Raw genomic sequence first — 16,119 nt, 5'->3', positions numbered from 1 at the left:
ACAGCAGAGGGCTGGCCTGGAAGAGGGGCAACCGGGACAGAATCCGGCGCCCCGACTGGGACTAGAACCCGGTGTGCCGGCGCCGCTAGGTGGAGGATTAGCCTAGTGAGCCGCGGCGCCGGCCCTAATGTTACAATTGAAGAGCAAGTGTAGCGCTGATGTGAATGTTGGCTGATGTCACTTACATTAACCAGTCAGACAAAAATAATACGAGGAACAGATACGTCACAACTTCACTTGTTAACGAGTGACTTATTCAATCAGAAAATAGCTTTCAACCATTTTCTCAATTTTTGAGAATGCTTTGTCAATTTTCGTGCTAGTCACAACATACTGGCTACAGATAAAACAAACTTCTAAAGCTAACCTGCGTTACTTTTCTATCACTTTCTGTGTAGGCAAGAAAACAGGCACGTGCTGATCTGTGGTACAAATGCCCGGGGTGCAGCTCCACGCCATCAGAGCAAGCTTCCTGCAGCGAGCGCCGGCTGGAGTTTGGATGATCCAGTGCACGGAGGGGTCACCGCCAGTCACCCACAGTCCCTAGCCTGGAGTAACACGGTCAGAGCTGCTTCTTGGTGGGGCTGTATATACACACACACACACACACACACACACCCCGAACTCTCTCTCCACACACACACACACACACACCCTGAATTCTCTCTCCACACACACACACGAAGGCACTGGCTGGAGTTTCTCTCTCTCCCCACACACACACACACACACCCCGCACTCTCTCTCCACACACACACACACCCTGCACACTCTCTCCACACACACACACACACCCCGCACTCTCTCTCTCCACACACACACACACCCTGAATTCTCTCTCCACACACACACACACACACCCCCCACACTCTCTCTCCACACACACACACACGAAGGCACTGGCTGGAGTTTCTCTCCCCCCCCCCCCACACACCCTGAATTCTCTCTCCACACACACACACCCCGCACTCTCTCTCCACACACACACACCCCCTGAATTCTCTCTCCACACACACACACACACACACACACACACACCCTGCACTCTCTCCACACACACACGAAGGCACTGGCTGGAGTTTCTCTCTCTCTCCACACACACACACACACACACACACACCCTGCACTCTCTCTACACACACACGTACACACACACGCAGGCACTGGCTGGAGTTTCTCTCTCCACACACACACACACACACACACCCCGCACTCTCTCTCCACACACACACACACACACACCCCGCACTCTCTCCACACACACACGAAGGCACTGGCTGGAGTTTCTCTCTCTCTCCACACACACACACACACACACCCTGCACTCTCTCCACACACACACGAAGGCACTGGCTGGAGTTTCTCTCTCTCTCCACACACACACACACACACACCCTGCACTCTCTCCACACACACACACACACCCTGAATTCTCTCTCCACACACACACACACACACACGCACACACACACACGAAGGCACTGGCTGGAGTTTCTCTCTCCACACACACACACACACACACACACACACCCTGCACTCTCTCTCCACACACACACACACACACACCCTGCACACTCTCTCCACACACACACACCCTGAATTCTCTCTCCACACACACCCTGCACTCTCTCCACACACACACGAAGGCACTGACTGGAGTTTCTCTCTCCACACACACACACACCCTGCACTCTCTCTCCACACACACACACACACACACACACACCCTGAATTCTCTCTCCACACACACACACACGCACACACACACACGAAGGCACTGGCTGGAGTTTCTCTCTCCACACACACACACACACACACCCTGCACTCTCTCTCTCCACACACACACACACACACGCACACGGCAGAGCGCAGGCAGCCTTAGGAACCCACATTCCTCCAACAGCTGCAGGAGGAAACGCAGGCCCGGAGGAGCCAGAGGAGGAAGGGAGCTGGGGGGCGGCCAGGTGGAGGAACAGCTGCGTCCAATGCTGCTCAGGGGTCAAAACCGCGTCCGTTTGGCTTGGCAACGGCCTTTGCCAGAGCGGTGTGTCGGTCGGGGGCGGCAGGGAATTAATCCTAGCGCGTAGACACGGCGAAGGTGAGCGAACGCCTCTATCGCGCGTCCAGGGACTTCCGGGCACGACGCCGTCCAGACAGGGTTCGGGCGGCCACCCGGGAGACCTCGCAACCTTTAGGCGGAGCTCCAAGGTCAGGGTCACCTCCGGCCTCCAAGCAAACCGTCACCTTGACGACCAACGACGAAAACCGGAAGCGACGGAAGCCGTCGGATCATCTCGCGATATCTGGAGCGGCGGCGCCGGCCTGCCAGGCCGGGAGCCGCGGCCGACTCTCGCGAGACTTGCCGGAGTCGGAGAGTCTGGGGGCCGGCCGTAAGGGAAGATGGAGCCGCGGGTGGGGAACATGTCCGAGTCAGACATCGGCAGGAAGTGGGACCGGTGCATGGCGGATACGGTCGTGAAGATAGGTAAGGGGCTTCTCGCCCCTGGCAGGCCCGGGCCGGAACGGAGCGGGGCAGCCAGCTCCAGGCCTGGTGGCAGGAGCGCGGGAAGTCGGGCCGCCCGGCCTGGCCCAGCCCCTCCGGCCAGGGCGACCTACCTGAACCCGCACGACCGGAGGTCACTTGGGCGGCGGCGGGGCGGCGCGGGCCGGACGACCCAGGGCAGCTGTTGCAGGTGTAGACCTGGGGTTGCACCCGGAGGAGGGGTCGCCGAGGTCTCCAGGGGGAAACATGGCTGGCGCTTTCCGGCGCGCGACTGGGAATTCTCCCCGGGGTTCGGGGCGCGGCTGGGTCCCGGGGGTGACCCTGCTGGCCCGCTGGTGCAGAAGTGCCCTTTGGAGGAGGCCCTCGCCTTGGAGACCGCGCGGGGCCCCGGTACGGCTCGCGGTGTTTCCCGACTCGCCAGCCCGGTGCGCTCAGCGGGGCCCGGGGCCGGCGGGGATCTGAAATGCGAATTGCCCTGGAGAGAGCGAGCGAGCGAGCTCGGTCGCCGTGCAGCTCCGACTGCACCCCGAGTAGCCTTTTCACACGTGCTCAGCCAGTGACGACACCAACTGGGGACCTCGCCGCGTGGGACGGGGCGCGGAGGCAGGGGGAGCGCGCTTGGCGGCGGGGAAGCGCTCCGTGCCGGGCGCCCAGCCTGATGCCTCCTCCACGAACGGTCTTCTTACAGGTTATGAAATGCGCGGCAAGGTGGGGAATTTAACCCCGCTTCGGTCCAGGCCCGTGCTCTTCTTTTTCATACTAGTCTTTATTATGCAGATTTGGCGTTTCTGTCTGGACTTTCCTGGGGTATGCGGGAGGATTGAGGGTCGTGTCCTTGTATGAAAATGTTGGGAAATAAGATCGAGAGCAGAGGTGTTTTCTGGCTTATGCACTGCCTTGTCCTCGCTGCCCCGCAGGGCTCTGCCAAGGGCCATTTGGAAACTTTCAGTGTCATGTGTGGGCCGTACAGAATTATCAACCTAAAAAGTAGCCTGCTCTAGATTTGTTGAATTTAGAGCCCTGCCCGTGTTTGCCTTGGCGGGATGCACGGTCCCCAGCCCTGCGGAAGAATGTTTAATAAAAACTGCTGAGAATGAGCGAGTCCATGAAGTGGGTTATCGCAGGTGCCACAGCATCCCCGAATCCAGTACTTACCCTGTGGGGGGTGGACGAGCCTCTGCCTGTGTTCGTTTGTAAGACAGTAGCAATACTACCTCACAGGGTCGCCGGGAGGCTTGGATGAGTCCGGGCCAGTCTTTGGAAATGGGCTGTTCTACACGTGACCTCTCCCCTCCCCCCACTACAGAGTTTGTTACTGTTAACAGCTTGTGTTTAAGAGAGAAAGTTCTAAGGCGTAGATGTGATATGGCCAGTGTTTCAGGGGTGGACAGAGCCGAGTTGGAGTTACCCCGGCTGGGTCTTTACCCTGTCTTCACTGGTTTTGTAGCTCTGGGTGACGTCTCTCTCGGTGATGAAGTGGGGATAAAGAGATCCCCTACAGGGATTAAGAAAACTGAAGGACAGAGATACACACAAGCTGCTTAGCATGGTGCTGCCGGGCCTTTGGTGTGTAGTCAGGAGATGGTGGTTGTGGTTGTTGATGTCGGTGTTGTGCCGTGGATGACTGCCTTCCACTCATGAGTGGGCCTACACGAGTGGAATAATTAAATGAAGCAAGTTCATGTATGATCACAGGTAAAAGTGAAAACATTTCATACTCTTTGCTGTAGAACATCTTTCTCTTTTTTTAAGATTTATTTTATTTTACTTGAAAGAGTTAGAGAGAGATCTTCATTCACTGGTTCATTTCCCAGGTGATTGCAGCAGTCAATTCTGGGCCAGGCTGAAGCCCGGAGCTGCATCTGGGTGTTCCATGTGGGTGCAGGGGCCCAAACAGCCCATTTTGTGCTGCTTTCCCCAGGCCATTAGCAGGATTGGAAATGGAGCAGCCAGGCCATGAACCACCAGCTAGATGGGATGTTGGTGTCACAGGCCACAGTTTTACCCGCTATACTACAATGGCCCCAAGAGCTTTTTTAAAAATTTTTTTATTTTTTTAAAGATTGATTTTATGGGGGCCAGTGCTGTGGCGTAGCAGGTAAAGCTGCCACCTGCAGTGCCGGCATCCCATATGGGTGCCGGTTCTAGTCCTGGCAGCTCCACTTCCAATCCAGCTCTCTGCTACGGCCTGGGAAAGCAGTGGAAGATGGCCCAAGACCTTGGGCCCCTGCACCTGCATGGGAAGACCCAGAGGAAGCTCCTGGCTCCTGGTTTTGGATTGGCACAGCTCTGGCCGTGGCGGCCAATTGGGGAGTGATCCAGCGGATGGAAGATCTCTCTCTCTGCCTTTCCTTCTCTCTCTGTGTAACTCTGACTTTCAGATAAATAAAATAAAACTTTTTTTTTTTTAAAGTTTGATTTTATTTGAAAAGCAGAACAATACACACGGATCTTCCAGCCACTAGTTCACTCCCCAAGTGACTGCAGCGGTCCCAGCTGGACCAGGCCAAAGCCAGGAGCCTGGAACTCCATCTGGGCCTAATGCATGGGAGGCAGGGACCAGAGTACTTGGAAGCAGAGCAGCTGGGACTTGAACTAACCCTCTGATATGGGATGCCAGCGTCTGGCATCAGAGGTGGGGGCTTAACCTGTTGTACCACAGCTGCCAACCCCCAAGTTGAAGTTTTAGGAGGAAGAAATTGCAGCACAGAGAGGTTAAGTAACCAGAAATGGGGCCTGGGGTTAGAACTGACTGATGCTACAGAACAGGGAGTAGGGTGGAGTCAGACTTGTGAGATGTCTTTAGAGAGGTTCCTTTTTATCTCGAAGGTGGTTGAGTTGCCTTGGACTTTTTCACATTCGTTCTGCATACTCAACACCTCTGTCTAATCTATTGCTTCCAGGGCTCACTGTGCCTGGGCTGGGGGGGGGGGGGGATCGAATGTTTACTGAGCTGTGAGCCAGTCAGTGGGCAAATAGAGAAGCACAGGTGTTTCATTGCCCAACAGGGAACTGATAGGAGGTGAATGCCTTCTTGGTTTGATTATTCTGGCAATGTTTTATACAGAATGGCTGGGTAGGAGAGGAAGCTAACAGCACTATGAATATAAAGAGATAAAAGTCTCAACTGTTAGGCTGGAAAGCAGTGTTTACATTTGAGAAGCTTCAAACATTTCCCGCATTTATAGTAATGCCCGTCTCCTAGGCCAGCACAGCGCCAGGTCCGCGGTCAGAACTCAGCAGCTGCCATTTTCTTTATCTTCTCCCACCTCCTTATTTCTCACAAAGCCGACCCCGAGGTTAGAAGGTGGTCGTGCTGATGCTGTTGCTCAGCGTTTGGATGGGAAGCAGAAGGGGCTGTTGTGAACCTCATTCATGCCAGCCAGCGTGCAAGACTGCCTTGCACTGTCTGTGTTAGGTGGGAGGGAGGGACATTATAGTGGGGAAAAGGGGGCACGTCTGGTCGCTCTTCTTCGCATGTTGAGTTTGAGAATGATAACGGAGAAGTTGCAGGGAGGTGTCGGTTTTGAGGGAGGTGAGTTCAGATGTTGAGGGGGCTGCTGCATTAGTCTGAGTGGTGTGTGACACCCTTTGGTAGTGTGTTGCTTCCTGTTGCCATCCGCAGTGAACACCTGGCACTCTAGCTCTGTGGCTGTTTGCTTCTCTGGTATTTCATGAGACAGATGTGATGCTGAAGGCAGGGGAGGAAGGGCCCTCGCGAGCTCCCAGCTCCATCTTGATAGTTTCGGCCTCTGCCTCTGCAGAGACACAGGAGCCATGGACAGCGGACAGCAGCCGGCTCTGCTTGCCTGTCTTACACCTGAAGTGCTTTTGTCTTTTTCCCACTGGTTTGCTGAAAGATGACTTAATTTTTATCTTATTTATTTGAAAGGCAGAAAAATCTTCCATCTGCTTGTTCACTCCTTAAATGCCTGCAACAGCCAAGACTGGGCCAGGCCAAAGCCAGGAGGATCAGAACTCAATCCAGGTCTCCTGCGTGGGTGGCAGGGACCAGGTACCTGAGCTGTCAGTGCAGCCTTCCAGGGCGCGCATTACCAGGAAGCTGGGCTGGAAATGGAGTAGCTGAGGCTGGACCAGGCACATCCAATGTAGGGAGCAGGCGTCCCAAGCAGCAGCTTAACCTGCTCCGCCAGGATGCCTGCCCCAGGATGGCTGTTGTAACTGCTCACGTTTAGCGTAGACGTTGTACCGCTGAGTTAAATACCTGCCATAAGCATGTGGTTAAGGCAGCGATTTGTTTGTTCATCATGGATCTTCTTACTCTGGGTAATATCTTAATAGAAAGTTCTCATATGATTTGTTCTATAGGAAGAGATGCATTTATGAAATATCTTTTCCCCCACTGCTATATTAAGAAAAACAGTTCTTGGGATGGTCATTCAACCAGTGGCTGGATTACCAATTGGGATGCCCCATCCCACGTCAGAGTACATGGCTCAAGTCTGGGCTCAGCCTCAGACCCAGCTCCCTGCTAATGTGCAGGGAAGGCAGTAGGTAATGACTGGCGTACGTGGGTCCCTGCCACCCATGTGGGAGTCCCAGAGTGAGTCTGGGCTCCTAGCTTTGGCCTGGCCCAGTCCTAGCTGTTGCAGATATTTAGGGAGTGAACCAGCAGACAGAAAGTCTCTGCTGGGGCTGGCATTGTGGTGCAGCAGATAAAGCTGCCACCTGTAATGCTGGCATCCCATATGGTGCTGCTTGGTGTTCTGGCTGCTCCATTTCCTATCCAGGTCCCAGTTAATGCCCTGGGAAAAGCAGCAGAAGATGGCCCAATGTTTGGGCCCCCACCACCCACGTAGGAGACCTGGATAAAGCTCCAGTCTACTGCCTGGCCCAGCCCTGGCCATTGCAGCCATCTAGGGAGTGAACCAGTGGATGGACAATCTCTCTAACTGTATCTCTCCCCTTTCTGAAATTCTGACTTTCAAATAAATAAATTGAATCATTTTTTAAAAAGACCAACGGCGGCAGCTGGGCAATCAGTTCAGGTCTCCCTGCGGTGTCAGGTGGCCACTGTCTGAGCCCTCACTGCTGCCTCTCAGGGTCTGCGTTAGCAGGAAGCTGGAGCTGAAGTTGCCGGTCAGACCATGTAGCCCGATGTGCATGAGGACCTCTTAAAGGACAACTTTAACTGCTGGGCCACACATGCACCCCTTGAAACATCTATTTATTTTGTGTCAAATACTGTGATAGGATACATGATTTCTGATGTGGTTTGATCTGATAAATCAAGCCTGTGCCTCAAAAAACAAACAAACAAACAAACAAACAAAAAAAACAACCCACAAAAAAACCCGCGGTGGTTCTGCTTGATCTCAGGGAGCTGCTGGGTGTTCTGCACATGGGCCTCTGTCGGTTCCTGTCTGCTTTTCTCTCTCCCGCAGCCCTTGTGCCTTCTCCCCCTCACAGTTTTCTCTCTCTCTTTCTTTCTTTTTTAAGATTTATTTATTTTATTTGAAAGGCAGAGTTACAGAGAGGCAGAGGCAGAGAGAGGTCTTCCATCTGCTGGTTCACTCCCCAAATGGCTGCAACGGCCAAAGCTGCGCCAATCTGAAGCCAGGAGTTTCCCCTGGGTCTCCCACATGGGTGCAGGGCCCAAGCACTCAGGCCATCTTCCACTGCTTTCCCAGGCCATAGCAGAGAGCTGGATCGGAAGTGGAGCAGCCTGGACTTGAACCAGAGCCCATATGGGATGCTGGCACTGCAGGCGGCGGCTTTACCCGGTGCGCCACAGCGCCGGCCCTGCCCTCACAGTTTTTTACTCTTCCCTTTGGCCTTGTTATTAGTGTTACCACTGCTAGCATGTGCGCTGCCCAGGTCGTTGACAAAGTTTTGAGATTAACATAGTTTTTATCCCCTCCCCCTCCCTGAAACTCTATTAGCAGTTAACACATCCCCAGATGTCCTTTTTTACTCTGTCAAATCGTTCATTTTTCTTTCTTTTCTTTCTTTCTTTCTTTCTTTCTTTTTTTTTTTTTTTTTTTTTTTTTTTTAAGAAAGCAGAGTTAGAGAGGTCTTCCTTCTGATGGTTCACTCCCCAAATGGCCACAATGACCATGGCCGGATCAGGCCGAAGTCAGGAGCCAGGAGCTTCTACCGGATCTCCCACATGGGTGAAGGGGCCCAAGCACTTGAGCCATCTTCCGCTGCTTTCCCAGACCATTAGCAGGAAGCTGAATCGAAGTGGAGCAACCGGGACTTGAACTGGCACCCATATGGGATGTGGCGTCATAGACAGTGGCTTTACCCGCTACGGCGCAATGCCAGCCCCTCAGCGTTCATTTTTGTTAATCACACATATCATCATCTGAAATTTGCAGTTTGTTTCTTTATTTAATTTTTCCTTCTAGCTAGAATTTAAACTTTGCAAGAACCAGAGACCGTTTTGTTGACTGTTGATCTCAGCCCTGGTGTAGAAAATTGTGCAGTGAGTGACATGCTTTGCCGATTGTGTAGCTGCTCTCTGCCCATATTTGCTACTCTGTGTGTTTGTTTGCTGAAAGAATTAGCATTTAAGAGAAAAAGCTCAAGTAAAGTAGCTCTCGCATGAATTCCTGCCAGCTCGCATGTTTGACCTTGTGTCCTGTACACTTGGGACTTTTACCAACTTTTTAATTTCATCCAGGGATGTAAATTAATGTCAGTAAATCTTAATAACAAAATAGTATTAGAAATGTTTGGGAGTAGTCAACCAAGTAACAGAAACCAGAGAGTACTTTTGTATTTAAACAAGCAGAGGTGTTGTTGGTTTAAGCGGTAGTGCCAAAACCTCATTGCAGGAAATTAAAAAGGAGTGAAGAATATTACATTTTATGAATGGCATGTTCCGGTAGTTTTATGTGAATGCGTCAATAATGTTTTTTGCTAATTTTAAGTTTTACTGGATTTATTGACTGCTCTGGGGTTCTTTCTGCATTTAGTTCACGAGCTGTGCCGTTTACTTCCCTTGCATGCACTGAATAATTTGTCTTGTATGCACCCGCGAGCATGAGTAAGTCACACATTTCCTGTTAATGGGGATAGAAGGCCTAGTATCTTGTTACCGCAGGAGGCTTAATAGTTCTGGTCTCTGCAGAGCTGATGCCCCTAACTTGGGCTTAACACTCTGGACTGGACCAAGCTTATGTCTTTTTTGTCTGTTTCCTATGGGAAATAAGATTTTAGAGGATGAGAAAAATCACAGTTGGGAGGCTTCCAGAAGCTGCTTCCCTGTGGTTCCAGAGTTTCTGGGCCCTGCCTGCGGTCATGGACAGGGAAGCACTGTCCTTGCCCTTAGAGGCCGGTCACCACTCACTTTTTTTTTTTTTTTTTTAGGATTATTTATTTATTTGAGAGGTAGAGTTATAGAGAGAGGGAGAGACAGAGAGAGAGGTCTTCCATCTGTTGGTTCATTACCCAGATGTCTGCAACAGCTGGAGCTGGGCCGAGCTGAAGCCAGGAGCTTCTTCCAGGTTTCCCACATGGGTGCAGGGGCCTAACTCTTGGTCCATCCTCTGCTGCTTTCCCAGGCTCATTAGCAGGGAACTGGATCGAAAGTGAAACAGGTAGGACTCAGATCGGTGCCCATATGGGATGCCAGTGCTGCAGGCACAGAGGCTTAGCCTACTACGCCACAGTTGTCTGTGTGACAGTGCCAGGACAGGTTTGCCAGAGGACTCTGTGGAACATGAGATTCCAGTTCTGAGACAGAGGCCTGGGAATCCCTAATATGACTTGGGAGGCTTTAGAATTGGCTGTGTCCATTTTCCCTCCATTTGTTCCCATTGTGAGATCAGAGTAAGAAATGCCTAGTTTTAATAACCCACATGTTGGACTGAAATGAGGAACCAGGGACCCAATCACCTGTGCCACTACCGTTGCCTCCCAGACTCATAAGCAGGAAGCTGGATCAGGAGCTGAGCCTGGAATGGAGCCCGGGTGCTCCTCTGTGGGGTGTGGGTGCCTCAACCAGCAGCCCAGCCCGTTCCTCTGAAGTCCTTCTTTTATTTTTTCTTAAAGATTTATTTATTTGAAAGGGAGAGTGACAGAGAAGGAGAAAAGGGGACAGAGAGAGAGAGAGAGAATGAGAGTGATCTTACATCCGCTGGTTTACTCCCCAGTGGGGCGAGAGCTGGACCAGGCCGAAACCAGGAGCCTGGAACTCCATCTGGGTCTTCCAAGTGTGTGGCAGACCCCAAGTACTTGGGCCTTTAGCAGGGAGCTGGGACAGAAGTGGAGCAGCCGGAACTCAAACCTGCACTTGGATATGGGATGCTGGTGTCGCAAGCCCCACAATGCTAGTTCCTCACAACCTTTTTAAAATAACTGCTATATTGAGATACATTTCACATACATAAATTCTCCTATTAAAGCGTGTAATTTTAGTGTGTTGACAGATCTGTGAGCGATCATCGTATTCTAATTTTAGAGTACATTCAGTTCCTCCAAAGAAATGCCAGGCACCATCTTTCCATTCCTGAACCCCACCCCTACGCTAGCCCCGCACAACCACTAATCTGCTTTCTGTCTCTGCGGAATTTCCTATTCTGGACGCTCCGCGCAGGTGGGAGTTTAGGTTGTCTGTGTGTCAGGCTTCTCTCACATAATGCTTGTAGGCTCATCCATGCGGTGGTGTGTATCAGTGCTTTGTGCTTTTTTGTTGACAAATACTAATCTGTGGTATGGCCGGCCCACATTTGCTTATTCCTATGTTGGTCAGTGGACATATAGATTGTCATACTTTTTTTAAAGATTTTAATGATATTTTTTATTTATCTCAATGTACTCAAAATATTGTTTCAGTTGGTAACTAAGGTAAAAATTATTAATGTGCAGCCGGCGCTGCGGCTCACTAGGCCAGTCCTCCTCCTACAGCGCTGGCACACCAGGTTCTAGTCCCGGTCGGGGTGCCGGATTCTGTCCTGGTTGCCCCTCTTCCAGGCCAGCTCTCTGCTGTGGCCCGGGAGTGCAGTGGAGGATGGCCCAAGTGCTTGGGCCCTGCACCCCATGGGAGACCAGGAGAAGCACCTGGCTCCTGGCTTCAGATCAGCGCGATGCGCCCGCTGCACTGCGCCGGCTGTGGCCATTGGAGGGTGAACCAACGGCAAAGGAAGACCTTTCTCTCTGTCTCTCTCTCTCTCACTGTCCACTCTGCCTGTGGAAAAAAAATTATTAATGTGCTATTTCATATGACTTCCATACTAAGTCTACAGAATATGGTGTGTATTTTGCACTTATAGAACATCTCAATTTGTGCTGACCACATTCCAAGCTCTCAATTATCGATATAGTTAGTGGCTCCCGTATTAAGCAATGCAAATCTATATAAAATTGTTCACACTTTTGACCACTATGAATAGTGCCACTGTGGTCAAGTGTACCAGTTTTAATGTAGAGCCATTTTCAGTTTTCTGGAATGTGTGCATAGGAGGAAAACTGTTTGCGTATTAATTAAGCTGAAGAGTGACATAGTTGAATTTCTGATTTCAGCAAGAGCATTAGAGTAGATAAGAATGAATCACAGAGAACTGGGGTGAGAGCAGGGAGATAGTTCATTGCGTTTTACAAAGTCATGTCCAAAATGAGATGATCAGATGAGGGGAAGCCAGAGCTCAGCCGGGGCAGACGGGGTAGAAGGGAGGCCGGTGTCCTGGTGCCAGGGCAGAGGTGGTGTTTACACAACTGAGTGCAGACTCAGGAGCAGTCGCGTGAGGCCAGCCCCTCGTAAATGGGAGGCCTGTGCCTGTGCCCCTGCATCCACATGGGAGACCCAGAAGAAGCTCCTGGCTTCGGCCTGGCCCAGCCCCAGCTATGGTAGCCATTTGGGGAGTGAACCAGTGGATGGAAGATTGATTTCTCTCTCTCTCTGTAATTCTGTCTTTCAAATAAGTAAATAAGCCAATCTTTAAAAAAAAAAAAAAAAGTAAATCTTTTAGAAAAAAGTTTTAACTAGCAGATGTCATGTGCTCATCTAAAGAATTAAGTATAGCTAAGTTGTTTAAAGCCATTTTAACATTAAAAATATTTTACTGAAAGAAGCTATTGAGTAAAGTCATGAGGAAAAAAAACCAAATTATTATGTTTCTTTAAGTATCAGTTCATTTGATAAGTGTGGGTTACCACAAGCAAGGGCGGCTCACCAGTGGTTGTCTTTTGGGTGGCCTGTGTTTGCAGGCTGATGTCTCTATTTTGTGGAGCAATATCACTTGGCTTAGCTGAAATACTTCCGAGGTTTTGGGTTGTGTGTTGGTTTGGGTTTTAGATTAGTACATATTAATTGTTGAGTTGGTGGCCATGATGTGTTTGTTTTATGTGTTTTTAACAATGTGAGCAAAAATGTTTTTTCCACCTGTGGCGGCACTTTGAATAATGGGCTGCTGGGATCTGGCTGGAGGAGTGCTTTTTGCTGGTGTTACAGAAGAACAGCATTAGGCGCTATATGGACGTTGAAAGCGTTTAAATTTTTGTTCTGCCTGTGGTTTTATGCTTCCCTCAAATGTGGCTGAAGCCGTTTATTAGTAAATATGCTGAATTGCTTTCTTTGGCAACTGTATTTTAGTATTGACTCCAAGTAAAAACACAAATATTTACTTATAAAAGTTGTCTGGTGTGCTAATATTTTTACTATGTCCATTGACCCACTAGTGAAATATTAGGGCATCGTTAGATTGGCTCCTGTTTATTTAAAGGCAAAGAGGAAAAGAGAGTAAGCAAACATTGATTGACTAGCTGTTAATATGCCACTGTATTCGGCACACTAATACGTTATCCTTTTTTTATTTTCCTCGCCTGTCAGTTAGGAAGTTTATATTATCTCTGTTTTTCCAGCAAGGAAAAAAAATGCTCAAACAAGTTTATACAAATTGAGAAACTGATTTTTAAGTGAAAATGTAAACAACCAAGAGTTGCCAAAGCGATTTTTTAAAGAACAAAGTTGGGAAACACACATTACCTGTTTCAAGACTTACTGCAGGGAAGTGTAGTGTTGGAAAAGGTAGGTGCTATGAGACCTCAGAAAGCATAGGAGAAAAAGCTTTGTGACTTTGGGGTCAGAAAAGATTTTTTAAGATTCCAAAAGTAAAATTACAAGGAAAAATTTAATTCACCATTTGATTAAAAAAAAAAAAAAAAAGAAAAATCGCTCTTTTAAAAGACACCATTACGGGGCCAGTGCCATGGCGTAGAGGGTTAAGCTGCCACCTGCAGTGCTGGCATCCCTTACAGGTGCCAGTTTTAGTCCCAGCTGCTGCAGTTCCAATCTGGCTCCTTGCTGATGCACCTGGGAGAGAGCTGAGGATGGCCCAGGTCCTTGGGCATCTGTACCCATGTGGGAGGCCGGGAGGAAGCTTTGGCTTCCCCCAGCCCTGGCCTCTGTGGCCATTTGGTGAGTCAACCAGTGGATGGGGAATCAATCTTTCTGTTTGTGTCTCTGCCTCTCTCTCTCCTTCTCTCTCTGCTTCACCCTCTCTGTGTCTCTGCCTTTGAAATAAATAAATAAATAAACCTTTAAGAAAAAAAAAAAAACACCATTAAGAGAACATAAAAGCAAACCATGGATGGGAGAAAGTATTCACGATACAAATATCTGAGAAAGGACTTGCTTCCAGAGTATATGAAAGAGCAATGGGCATTGTGGCACAGTAGATGAAGCCACTGCTGGCAATACCACATCACATATCAGAGCGCCACTTCAAGTCCCAGCTGCTCTGCTTCCAATCCAGATTCCTACTAACGCACCTGGGAGGCAGCAGTTGCTGGCTCACGTGCTTGGACCCTTGCGACCCATGTGGGAGACAAATGGAGTTCTAGGTTCCCGGCTTTGGCCTGGCCCAGATCGGACAATGGCAGACATTTTGTGAGTGAACCAGCAGATGGAAGATCTCCCTCTGACTCTTTGTCTCTTGCTCTTGCTATGCCTTTCAAGTAGATGAAAATAAAGAAAAAATAAGCATTAAAAATATATTAAAGAATTCTTAAATGTAATAAGAAGATGATTCATGATAACATGTTTAAAATGACTTAACAGAAGAAAATGTGAAAAGACGGCCATGAGGGAAGTGCAGCTCAGATCCATGATGCCCACTCATACCCATTCAAATCGTTAAATCAGGGGCTGGCAGCCCATATGGGTGCCAGGATGAGACCTGGCTGCTCTGCTTCCCATCCGGCTCCCTGATAACACACTTGGGAAAGCAGCAGCAGATTGGCCCAAGAGCTTGGGCTCCTGCACCCACGTGGGAGACCTGGAAAAAGTTACTGGCTCCTGGCTTTGGCCTGAAACAGCCCTAGCTGTTGCGGCCATTTGGGGAGTGAATCAGCAAATGGCAGATCTTGCTCTCGCGCGCGCTCTCTCTTTCTCTCTCTGTGTGTGTGTGTCTGTGTCTGTCTGTCTCTCTGTCTCTCCCTCTCTGTAACTCTGCCTTTCAAATAAAAAAAAAAAACCTAAATCTTGGAAAAAATAGTTAAAATTAAAAGACAGTTCTTAGCATTAAGTAAAATGCAGAGCAATGGGAGTGGCTGGTAGGAATGTAGAGTGTTAGAACCACTTGGGAAAACTGGCAGTTTCTTACAGAGTTAATCGTAGAGGGGCTGGCACTGTGGTACGGCAGGTTAACAGCTGCCATCTGCGGTGCCAGCATGCTATAGGAGCCCTGGTTTCAGTTCTGGTTGCTCCACTTCAGGCTCCCTGTCGATGTGGCTGGGAAGCCCTGCAACCCACTTGGGAGATTCCAGACTCCTGGCTTGGTGTGGTCGTTAGGTGAGTGAACCAGTGGATGGAAGATCTCTCTGTTTGTTTTTCTCTCATGGCCTTTCAAATATATCAATAAATCTTTTTTTTAATATATATATATAAAGATTTATTTGAAAGAGTTACACAGAGAGGAGAGGCAGAGAAAGAGAGAGAGAGGTCTTCCATCCACTGGTTCTCTCCCTAATTGGCCATAATGACTGGAGCTGCACCGATCAGAAGCCAGGGGTCAGGAGCGTCTTCCGAGTCTCCCTCGCAGGTACAGGGGCCCAAGGGTTTGGGCCATCCACTATTGCTTTTCCAGGCCTTAGCAGAGAGCTGGATTGGAAGTGGAGCAGCCAGGACTTGAACCGGCGCTCATATGGGATGCAGGCACTTCAGGCAGCGGCTTTACCTGCTACGCCACAGCACCAGCTCCATAAATAAATATTTTTTAAAACAAGAGCAGCAATAAAGTTAAACACACATTCTAGCCATTCTAATTTTAGGTAAATACCTAAAGAAAAAACCCAAAGGAAATGAAAATGGGTCCACACAAAGACTTGTGTGTGAATGCTTGTAGCAGCTTTATTCACAATATCCCCCACGCTGAAAACAACCCCAATGTCCATTGACTGGCAAATGGATAAACAAGATGTAGACTGTCCTTAGAATGTAATATCAGTAATAAAAAGGAACTGGTACTGATAGATACAACAGCATGGGTACATTTCAGAATCATTTTGTTGAATGAGAGAATCTAGACACAAAAGAGTACATACTGTATTATTTCATTTATGTATAACATGCTAGAAAATACAAGCCAATCACTAACGACAGAAAGGAGGTAAGGGGTTGTTGGGAGCGAAGGGTGGAGGGTGGAATGGAC

The 16,119-nt window shown here is 49.4% G+C and overlaps 1 protein-coding gene across 1 annotated transcript in view; it reads left to right on the top strand.

Annotated features, from left to right (window-relative positions):
* The first annotated feature begins 1,934 nt into the window (after positions 1–1,934).
* MICOS10 (mitochondrial contact site and cristae organizing system subunit 10) overlaps positions 1,935–16,119 on the top strand; it is a 38,691-nt gene continuing 24,506 nt past the window's right edge. The window contains exon 1 of the mRNA XM_002716006.5: positions 1,935–2,485. Coding sequence (XP_002716052.1) covers positions 2,401–2,485 — 85 coding nt within the window. The 5' untranslated portion in view covers positions 1,935–2,400. The remainder of the gene's footprint in view (positions 2,486–16,119) is intronic.

Source organism: Oryctolagus cuniculus, chromosome 7 (genome assembly GCF_964237555.1).
Source record: "Oryctolagus cuniculus chromosome 7, mOryCun1.1, whole genome shotgun sequence".
NCBI classification, from domain to species: domain Eukaryota; kingdom Metazoa; phylum Chordata; class Mammalia; order Lagomorpha; family Leporidae; genus Oryctolagus; species Oryctolagus cuniculus.
The sequence above is the reverse complement of the archived record's forward strand: the minus strand, read 5'-3'. Positions and strand labels throughout refer to the sequence as shown.